The sequence below is a fragment of the Hemicordylus capensis genome, chromosome 6 (assembly GCF_027244095.1).
Source record: "Hemicordylus capensis ecotype Gifberg chromosome 6, rHemCap1.1.pri, whole genome shotgun sequence".
In the NCBI taxonomy this organism is placed as follows: domain Eukaryota; kingdom Metazoa; phylum Chordata; class Lepidosauria; order Squamata; family Cordylidae; genus Hemicordylus; species Hemicordylus capensis.
The window spans coordinates 49,404,867-49,416,238 of record NC_069662.1 but is presented as its reverse complement, the minus strand read 5'-3'; the positions used below and the strand labels follow the sequence as shown (position 1 = coordinate 49,416,238).

Sequence of the window (11,372 nt, the reverse complement as noted above, 5' to 3'; positions counted from 1 at the left end):
TGGAGAGCCACAACTGGTTGTGGATTGGATTTCTCATGCTTATAAACAGTTGTATGCTTGAAATCAGAGGCACTCTTACCCCTGGACTTTGAGGCTAAAGTCCAGGGCCTCCACAGCCTCTGCGGGCCCCCAAATCCTCTTTAGTCTGTCCCAGGTGGTGTCGTTGCCCAGCTGAGCATGCTGAGGCTTAATTTGCAGGGGAGGGGGGCCTCCAAAGGCCTTCAGGTCCAAGCTCCAAAATTACCTAGGTGCACCTCAGCTTGAAATATAGAAGTCCCTCACCATTTTGTTCAAAAAGTTTGCTATGGGTGAGCAGACATGGTCAAGAATTTATTTTCCTTCTTCTGAGGAGTATAAAAACCCAACATATTGCCGTGGGAGTGGCAGTTCAATTGCTTCGTAAATAGGTGTACTTCTTGAAACGCTAACAAAAATAACCTGCCTGCATGCAGTTTTTCAGCCTGGTGGAACTTGAGAATATTTACTTATAGAAAACAGCCACCTAGTGGCTAGTGCATGTGCCATTTCAAGTGTACCTCCTCCCCTCCATTCCTGGAGAAGGTTTAGAACGCTTTTTAAAATGTTCACTTTTTTAAAAGGCAGATGAATTTGTAAATGAATGTGTGCATGTGGGACATTTAAAATTAAAAATAAAACAAATCAGCTGAAGCAGGATAAACCAAGGGAAGGAACAGCAGAACAGCTAACTCTTCAGTTTGCTGATACATACACCTGATAGGCATATTGCAAAACCATGAGGAAGCTGGACTTTTCACTTGTGCTGCCAGTGAAAAACCTGCAGGAGGCTTTACACACAGGGCTTCTACCCCAAATCTCCATCGGGAGAGAGTGCACGTTCACACACCAGCCAAACATACCCTGAAGCCCTTTGAATATTCCTGGACCCACTCCACACACAAGTTGGGCATGGTGATGAGAATTCTAGCTTATCTTGATGTATTTCCAGATTTTTAAGATGCTGATTTTAAGCTACTCTTCCTGAAAACGCCAGAGCAAATGCAGAGAGGCACTGAGTTAGAATCATTAGCATGATAAGAGGGATCCTCTCTTTAAAAATGCAGATATAACTCTTTAGGAAGTTCTCTCTCCCCGCCCCACATTGGCTAGAAGGAAAACACGGAGCATGACATGCAAACTTGTTTTAAAACAAAAACTGAGAGCAGAGGGGATCGGCTGCTTCCCTCAATGCCACGAGTGCAGTTCGAAGTGGCATCGCTCAAAGTTTACCCTGAAGCATCAAGCCATTTCCTTTTCCTGGTATCAACATATCAGCGCCCCAGATTAAAACCAGGAGTGGCTGGTGAGCAGGGAGTGGGTGGCGGTGAGAGGCACTTTTAAGGAGTAATAAGGACGTGTTTGCCAGCATGTAAGCAGCACCCGCAAGCTGCCACGCTCTGCCCACAATCCCATGTGGGGCAGTGGCTCTCCGCCTGTCATCACACCACAGAGACCAGGAGCACGCTGTGGCTGCGCTGGATGCCGGGTGGAGTGCTGCCCCACTCCTGTGCAGGGTTGCAGGCAGAGCACAGCAGCTTGCAGGTGCTGCTTATACACCGGTAAACACCTGCTTATCATGCTTTAAAGGTGCCTCTCGCCGCTGCCCCTGCCAGTGCTGCCCTCACCAACCTTTCCTGCTGAAAACCCTGAGAAGACAAGAACTCAAAACATACCAGGAACTTTATTTATTTTATTTTATTTTATTTAACACATTTTATATACCACCAAAAGCCAGCATCTCATGGTGGTTTACAATTGGTTAAAAAATCTCTAAACATTACAATCAAAAAGACAAAATACAATTTTTTTTAAAAAAAAAAATGTAAACCAAATTTACGATCAGCGAAAAGCCTGACTGAATAGATGTGTCTTCGAGGCTCTTCGGAAGGCCATCAGAGATGGTGCAGCTCTAACTGCAACAGGGAGCGTGTTCCACCTCCCTGGGGCAACTACGGAGAAGACCTGTCACTGAGTCACCATCAGATGGGCCAGCGGTAACTGCAGATGAACTTTCTCTGATGATCTGAGTTGGCGGTGGGGGTTCCCTGGGCTCAAGCCATTAAGGGCTTTATAGGTAATAAACTAGCACTTTGTATTTTGCCAGAAACATATTGGCAGCCAGTGAGGTTCTTTTAAAACAGGAGTAATATGGCCTCTCCGATTTACCCCAAGGTACAACCTGGCTGCTACATTTTGCACCAATTGTAGAAACTGCCCTTAACTACTTGTGGCAAAAGAGCACATAGAGGAGCTATTCACACGACTGTTCAGGAGAGCAGGCGGGGTGGGGGTGGGGAGTAGAGAAACCTTCCCTTCCACCTAGATGATCCCTCAAACATTGCTGAGAAAACAGATCACCATGCTCCCAGAAGAGCAGTGCTGCACCAGGCAACGCAGAGCTCTGGAGGCTGCGACGTGTCTGGGTATGCTACAATGCACTGCAGACCAAGCACAGTGCATTGGGTGATTCCCCCATTCGATGGGCACTCTAGGTGTTCATTGCAGTGTCTCTTTGGGCTGCATGCAGCCCAAGGAGACACACAATCTCAGCAGCTGGGTTAGGGCGGCGCTCTGGCTCCCTTAACCTTGGCTAGGAGCCATGTTTAAAAGTAAGGTTTGGCTGAGCGGGGGTGCTAGGCTGCTTGTGAGAACAGCCTCGGACTGTCTGCAGCTGTATGTAACCACTGCTTGTATGTTCACAAGCACCAACCTTTTATTATTTGTCTAAAATACATATATCCTTCTCCATAAAGCTATAGAAAATGGAAATATTTTGTTGTTTTAAAGAGATGCTGGAGGTATTTTTCATACTTGATGCTTAAATTGCCTTTGAGCCCTTCAATATTTATGTCTGATTACCGTTCAAGTGGAAGACAAAAAGGAAGAAAGGTATTTGTAATGCAAATAATTATTCCAGCCAATGTCACTTTTGTATTCTCAATACAATCCTACTTCAAGCAAGAGCCTCTTGGAGCCTGTGTGTGAAAATGCTCTGAGAGTATGAGAATTTCCAGTGCTCATTCAGAATGGCTGCTTTTCATTTGTTTCCTTTCCAGCTGTCATCATACTCTTTGGCTCTGAACTCGACTACCCTTTTCAAACCACAAGAGGGAGCTGTAACTTAAGTCGACATTCTCCAAATTAAAAGAAAAGTCATTATTTGGTCCTTGGTCCCTTGGTGTTTGATCTATCCGGACTATAACAAAGGCAGGCACAGGAATTGGAATGCTGTCTCTTTATCCTCAATGTGCTTCACGTTTTCACCTTCAGTTTCTAAGGTGGAATCTTTGCTTCAGTTTCTGGATTTCTACATCTTGGCATTTGTTAATTCCACTCCTTCCACCACTCCTTCCGTCAAATTCATTCCCACAACACAACACAACAAGTTTTTAGGCTGCCTTTGGTCCCCGAGACAGCTTCGAACAATTAAAGTTTATAAAGGGTATTCACACAACCTACCAGGCAGGAGGATGGTGGTGGGGAAGGCAGGGTTTCACCTACCTTGCCCACAGATGATAAAGTGCGGACGGTGCTTCCAGACAATCCACGCTGCACCAAGCAGCATAGATCTTCGGAGACCAGGATGATGCGTCCTGGCATCTGGATATCCCACAATGCATCACACAACATTGGCGGGGCCCCCAGGGTTTCACCTACCTTCCCCCCAGATGATAAAGTGCGGGCCATGTTTCCAGACAATCCATGGGTGGATCTCCAGAGGCCAGGAATATACGTGCGTCCCGGCCTCTGGATATCCCACAATGCACCGTGCAACGAGCACTGCACCATGCAATGCACCGTGCAACGGGGAATTCACCCAGAGATGGGCACTCTAGGTGCCCGTCATCTCTGTGTGTGCGCAGGCTGCAAGCAGCCCAAGCACACACACACACACGCTCCTGGCAGCTGGGTTAAGGGCACGTTCATGCCTTTAATGTCAGCTAAAGGCTGGGCTACAGAGTGGGCTTAGGCTGGATGGGAGTGCTGGGATTGGGAGCGATCCCAGTGCTCCACATGAGCAGCCTAGCCCAGGCTGGGCTGCCCTGGCTTGGGTTACGTTGCTCGTGAGAACAGCCTTATTCATTAGGAAAAGGCTCGACATACTAATAAAATAATAAAATGCAAGCTAAAAGAGAAGCACGGGAGCAGGGTCAACACAGTACCAAAGCAGTAACTGAAAAAGGCTACTAGGGCCCTCCAGTCAGTCAAAACCTGGAATAAAGAGAGCCTATGATAAGCCACCAGCCACCTAATGGCGCAGCAGGGAAATGACTTGCCTAGAGAAAAAGTTTGCTGCTTCGAATCCCCGCGAAGGGGCTGAAAGGCATCATCTCACACTGCACGGGAGGAGGCAAGGCAATGGGAAATCCCTCCTGTATTCTGCCAAAGAAAACCACAGGGCTCTGCGGTCACCAGGAGTTGACACCGACTTGAGGGCACACCTTGACTTTATGACAAGCCACCACTCTCATGAGAGCAGCATTAGTAGCTGCTGGCTGTGGCTTCTGCTTCCCTGTTGGACTTTGTGATTCTGCCAATTCCTGCTGCTTCCAGTCACTGTTACAAGACTAAGCCTCTGGCAATAGACCACATGCTGTGGATCCCTCATTCCACCCCCCCAGGTTGCTTTGGGGGGTTTATTTCAGGCATTTCTTATCAACAGAACAGATCTAGATTGTGAACCAAAGGACACTGTAGCTGCCAGCATTTTCAATCACTTCCTCACATCCTTTTGACTTGAAACTTCCCAGATGTGTTTGTTAGTTCACAGGCAGAACTCCCATAGGGTATTCTTCCTATGGTCTGGCTGAGGCCTTGCTCACATAGCATAGCTTTAAACGATTTCCACTTCTTGGCAAGGCATAAGGATCCTGGTGGCAATTTGTGTTATGTTATGAATTGTGTGTTGTTGTGGTTTCGCTAATCTAAAGGATGATATGTACTGTGCATATATATTCACTAATTTCTTAAAATCATTAAAAGATAACTAAAAAAACAACAATGCAAGAATGCTGGAATGAGAGGTACATTCTCCATGACAATCCCTGCAGTGTTCATGCTTTTAAAAAGGTAATAATTTAGAATGTGTCACATTTGTCACAAGGATTTTGCCATCTTACTGATATACAATCGTTGCAGGTTATACCTCTTTCATTTCATGGCCATTTGGCCTATTTATAGTTCTTCTTCTTCTTTTGAATACATATGTGTACATGTGGGCACGTTCATCCCCCTCCCAACTGAGGAGAGCACTTCATGCATCTGAAAAAGTAGACTGTAGGCCACGATATGCTACAATAAATGTGTTGGTCTTTAAGGTGCCCCAGGGCTCTCTGTAATTTTGTCTTTGTTCTTGTCATTAAAACTAGAGTAGCACTGCATTATTTGATGTGGCACCAGGCAGAAAAACCTTACCTATTTTGGGGTGGCTTTGGCTTTTTAGTAGTGCTCTTGTTCTACTCGTACGCAGGTGCATTCCAGTGTGAGGTATCTTTGTGTGAAGAATGGATGGACCATTGGCAATGGCATCCCTGCATTCCCCAACGTTTTCTGGGCTTGTTGCTTGGCCCTACTTTTCATTGTCCCCACCTTCACACAGTAAAGATGACAGAGTGATGGCATTTTATAAAATACTTTTATTCCCATGGTAATGGGGCTGGGTCACTGGAACACTGAAGGATCAGTTGTAGAATGAGGCAGAGACTTGGCAGGACTTCTCTACTATTGTCAGTCACCTTTTCTCCCCCAGTATTCTCTCCAAAATATACCATAAAACAACCCGAAGTGGGGAATAAATCTGAGAGGTGCAAATATAAGGTGGTAGGGGGCTGGCCATGCATTATCAGCAATCATCATCTGAAAGTTCAGTAGCCAGCGGCGCACCTAGGCATTTTGGAAGCCCAGACATAAAGGGCTTTGGAGGCTCCTTCCCCCCGCTCTGGCCCCTCTCCTCCTGTGAGCCCCCCCAAGAGGCCCCCCTCTGTGCTTGTGGGAAGCCCCCTCCTTGCACGCTTTAGCCCCCTTCCTCCCTGCAGTGCCCCCACCCACATGCCCACCCCTCCACCCTCTTTCCTGTGCTTCCATGTGCATGGCCAAGGTGGGTGGGAGTCGAGTGGGCCTGCTCCATCCAACCAGTGGTGGCGGCTAAGCCCTTGGCTGGGCTGCTGAGCGTCTTGGGGCCTGCTGGAGGCACAAGCACAAGCGAGTAGCTCCCGTGCGCCCGTGAAGTGTGAGTTTTGGGTGTCGCAAGCCATGATGCCTGAAGAAGCTCACCAGCCTGGCCAAGGGCTCAGCTGCCGCTGCTGGTAGCACGGAGGAGGTCCACTTAGCTCCCTCCCACCCTGGGCCCACTGCAGCACAGGAAAGAGAGCAGTGGGTGGTGTGGAGGTGTGCCGGGGGCTTCAGGGAGGCCCCCCAGGACATTTGGAGGTCCCAAAAGCTGAGGGCTGAACTTGATCCCCGAAGTCTTGTCCTAGGTATGCCACTGTCAGTTGCACATCCTTTAAAATGCCCCCCTCCATTGCAGCACCACCTGCTAATAAGAGTTTTGGTACAGCCATTCACTACAAAGAATCCAAGTTTGTCCAAGGAATTTCACCCCAAGGAACAATGCTAAGAATAAATAATAAAACGAAACAACACTCTCTCAAGTTGATATATGACAAATGCACGTTTCTCATGATTCGAATCCCATTTGCTCTCTTTAAGTCTGATGGAAAGTAATAAATCCCCTTCCCTGCACCTCTTACCCAACCAGAACAGCTGGATTTGGGAATACATTTCTCTAAAGAACACAGGAATTTGCAAATATGCATCTCTGAAGCTCCAAATAGCAGACGAAGGAAATATATGGAAGCCACCACAGACACAAATTTGAAGGCCTCCATACACTCAGACCAAGTCCAATATTGTCGTGTTGAAAACTACCAAGTTATGACATGGGATAACAACCCAATGCTGATTTGGACCTAAGGAATCCAGGCATTCTACTCTACTTCCAAGGTCACGATAGCAAGACAGTAGTCAAACATTCAAGGGATTGTTGAAGTTGCCAGATCAAAAACAAGTAATATTTTGAGTTGTAGTGTTTGCTATAAAGGATGTCAGTTAAAGTGCTGTGGACACACAAGGCTCTGGAATAAAAGATAGCAGCTGAAAAAAGGGATCAAGGACACCAGGCAACCCTAAGAGATTACCAAAAAAAAAAAAAAAAAAAAAAAAAGGACTGGACAAGCAGACCAAAAACATTTGATGTACTGCTTATTGGAAACGCATATGATACTTGGGTTTTTTTAAAAACCGCAAAGGCTGAAGGGGATTAGAACTAATTCAAGTTAACCACACCCCTGCCACAAAAGGTATGATAACATTGCACACTGGCCATCCCCAATCACCACAGAATTTGACCGCTTCCAAACTTCGGAAGCTATGTCCAGTTTCTAATCTAAATTTCTTATTAACAACTGGGTCTTGTACCTACCCTTCTTTCATTTCAATAACTCATGTTGATGTATCTGTGGATCATGGTTATATGCTACATCAAGCTCCCTTCCCCGCCCCCCAGCTGAACTAGGACAAATCTCCAATAGGTATGCATGATAAATGGGTTTGTGTTGTTATTCCATTCATAAAAGCCTCATTTATTTAATCACTCATTCAATAAAATCACATTTGTGTAATTGTTTCCGTGAGTTCTTATACTGACCCATGTGGGTCAGTAACCCACACTGAACCTAGAATTAATGGCTAGTGGGAGACAGCCACTGGAATGAGTCTTGTTGCTGTCGGTTTCAAATTAAAAAAAAAAATACTACAACACAAAAATGATTGACAAAAGCAAAAGCTATTAATGACTTCATGTCATTGGCATTTGCTTTGGAATGAATGAAAAATTAACCAAATAGACTGATTCATTTTTTCATTTGTTCCAAAATGAATGTACTCTCTAGCTTTACCCAAGGGCAAGATGACTTGTAAGGCCTGAGGGGGTGATCTAAGGCCATGTTTAACATTTTTCCCTGACTGAGGGAATCGGTTATTAGGGGTAATATTTCCCAAAGAATGTTACATTCATGTTGAAGAGAGAAGTGCTGTTTTAATGGAGACTGAGGCATTTAGCACATGAGCGATAAGCATCAGGGCAGAGGAAAACATGGGATGGATCAGTTGGTCAGAATGACTTTTGTGGTTTGTGCAGTAAAAGAAACTTTGCTCTCTCTCTCTCTCTCTCTCTCACACACACACTCTCACTCTCTCTCTCACACACACACCCTCAGGAGAAGATGGAGTGTGGTTACCAGGTGTAAAAGCTTGCAAGAAGGCAAAAATGGATGGTCTCCTCAAATTAAGAGCATTGGATACATTCTGTGCTACTGTTAATCCTTTAAAGAACAGCAATCCCTTAAAAAGGAAAGTCTCTTAAAATCCTTTAGGCCTAAGGGCAAATTTTGGCACAAGATGGGTGCCCCAAAAGGTGGGTATGGGTACAGTGGTGCCTGCAAGGGTAACTGCTGAAATTCAGAGGGCAGAATGGCTACTACTTCCCCACTGTGGTTTGTAGAGTGACAAAATGCTCTAAGCAGAAGTCCACCCACAGCCCCTGCCAATCCATTTGGTACCCAGGTCCTGCAGCAGGCACAGGAGTCGTCAGTCATGGCAGATCAAGGGCACCAGTTAGCAGTTGCATGGCACACACACACACACCCAACTCATCTCGCCTTCCATTTCTCTCCACTGGAACCATTTACCTGTTGCTCCTTCTGCAACTCATGCACTCTAGTGATTGCTGCTAATAATCACTTTGAAAGGTGAGCCCCCAGGCCTTACTGGAAAGGGAAATGCTGTCTTTAAAGGCAGAACTCAGAAAGGAAGAGGCTTCAGCAGGATGAGCCAGCATTCAGAATCCCACTGTGAAGACAGCACCTGCAGCAAAAGGTAGCAGGAAGCCACTGTGGAATAATCTGGAAGGACACACTCCTTTAGGTCGGAATGATGGGAGCATCTTCCTACCTTTCGTCTGCCAAACACCCCAGACCAATCTCTCACACACATGCTGCAAAGGGGTTTCCAACATCAGTATTAAGAGCGGAACAGCCAGTTATAACGGCATGACTGAAAGGAAGCAGGCCAAAAGCCTCCCCACCTTGCCAGGCATGGTACACCCCACACGTGCATGCAGTCTGTAGGCCCAGGGCCTGTCCAGCAGGTGAAATACACCCAGAAGGGTTATGAGCGGAGGCACTGGAGGATGGGTAGGGAACAAGGATTTAAGGTGATAGGGGCTAGATTCCATTTGTAGGCACTGGAGAGGATCTTGCAGTCAGCAGATGCAGTGACAGAAAACTGGGAGTTAGCTTTTGCCCCCACTTTCCACTGGCCAGTGGTTGGGTTGGTCAAAGGGAAAAAACAAATCTATGGTGATTTGATTTTGTAGAGGGAAGAAGAGACCCTATTGCTCCATTTGGCTGATGCTTGGAATTGGAAGGGGTCAGGTAGGAATGGTTCAACAAGGGGCAGTCTATGGTCAGCTGTTTACCGTGGCTGTTGCCCGAGTTTGGAGGTGACCCTAGGCACCAACGGAGACTGGCCCTCTCCCTCTCCAGGTCCACGGGACCCTGAGTAGAAAGAGGAGTTTAAGGTACAGGCGATCAATTATTCATGACCTTGTGGGAAAAGCCCAGGCAGTGCCGGCTGGCAGGACAGGGACGGTCACAGAGGTTGTTGGCACAAATGGCAAGGCGAGACGGGGTGGAGGGTATCCTCAAACAAGAATGGTAAGGAAGGGAATTCACGCCCAGAACTGGCCAGTGATGGGATGCAAATGTGACACCCACCAAAACCCACCTGGGAGGGTACAGGCCAATCCTCTTGCAGATTGCGTCTACCCCCAGGGGCTACCCAACTGAAGACAGCCTCTGCCCCTTAGGATCTGAGTGGGAAGAGGCCTCTCCTCCCAGTGAATGAAAGCCCTGCCCCTCAGGGCTTTAACGGATGTAGGCGTCCCGCCCCCAGTCCTCCACTTCATTATGGTTACGGCCCAGGGCTTCCTCCTCATTCTGGCAGTAGCGCTCGCGCCCCTTGCCACGCCCACGCAGAGGTCGGTTGTGGTTTTGACGGTCAGGCTCTTCGGCATCCCAGGAGCCCTGGCGCTGGTGGCGGCGGTGGCCCAGGCCATGGAGGCCACGAGGTTCCGGCTCTTCATAGGGGTCGGTCTCGATGTCCATGCAGGAATCCCCTGGCTCAGTGTAGGTGGAATCGCGGCTGCCCTGTGTCTCCGAATCAAAGGTGTCCTGACGGGAAAGGCCCCGGGCAGCAAGGTGTGAGGGAGGCTGGATTGGCCGGACCTGGCCACGCCCAGTTGGCTGCCCAGCATATTCATGCAGACTGGCGTGCTCAGAATCATGAGGCTCCTCCCCGTGCACTAGATAGGGTCCCTGGTTAAAAGATGCATTCACCACACACCATGCACAAGAAGAGGAGAAAAAGTTAAAACAAAGTTTAGTGTGGCACAGCACAGTACCAGCTGAAAACAGGTTAGGACAAAGGGTTCTCAAACTCTGGCAAACCTCCTTAGGTTTAAGAAACTCATCGTCTATGTTTCCCCCTGTAAAGACAGATAATAATTCTGCAGGACAATGTTCCCACTTTCTTGTCCTTGGAGTTAAGCAGGTCAGAAAGCATGGATGTAGTAGATCCCTCAGTGAAGCCAAAATAACTTGTCAGGAACAAACAAAAAAATGGACAGGCTTTTTCGGTTGAGGGAGGGCAGTTCCCACCAGAACTCCTCTGTGTAATGTGCTGACATATTTCCAGAAATGACCTTTTGGACATGGTTTTGTATGGGTGATACGAAGCACAGCAGAGCATGGCTCCAGAGGTGGTAACTTGTGTCTGAAGCTAAACACTGGCCTCCGCCTCCTCCCAACAGTGCCAGAATGCACCCTGCTTCTGGCACAATTGGGGCAAATGAGAAAGATGCTCAAGGAGAAGCAAGGGCTCCCCATATTAATTGTTTGCACCCCACTAGAGAGGCTCACTGCCCTGTTTGAGAACCCATCACACAGTTAGCACTGAACAGAACACATCACACTCACCTGTGCTGGCCTTCTGGACCAACTGGACTTTGGGCAAGCTACCACATTATGCTATTTATATATAAAAATGTTCTCATCGGCCACCACAGGTCACTGCTTCTTATCACATGAGGCAATAACACAGAACTAGGCCCAAGGCGTCAAGGTGGGAAACTTATTGTGACCTAACTGTGTAAGGGTGGCTTTAGATGTATGTTCACCACTTCAAAGCCTGCACTTTAAAAAAATGCATAATACTATCCACCACACATACAAATATAT

General features: G+C 47.3%; 1 protein-coding gene across 7 annotated transcripts in view; it reads right to left on the bottom strand.

Annotated features, from left to right (window-relative positions):
* Positions 1 to 5,634: 5,634 nt before the first annotated feature.
* CACNB1 (calcium voltage-gated channel auxiliary subunit beta 1) overlaps positions 5,635 to 11,372 on the bottom strand; it is an 80,226-nt gene continuing 74,488 nt past the window's right edge. For all 7 annotated transcript variants that reach the window (XM_053263261.1, XM_053263254.1, XM_053263258.1 and 4 more), the window contains one exon: positions 5,635 to 10,451. In XM_053263261.1, coding sequence (XP_053119236.1) covers positions 10,002 to 10,451 — 450 coding nt within the window. In that variant the 3' untranslated portion in view covers positions 5,635 to 10,001. The remainder of the gene's footprint in view (positions 10,452 to 11,372) is intronic.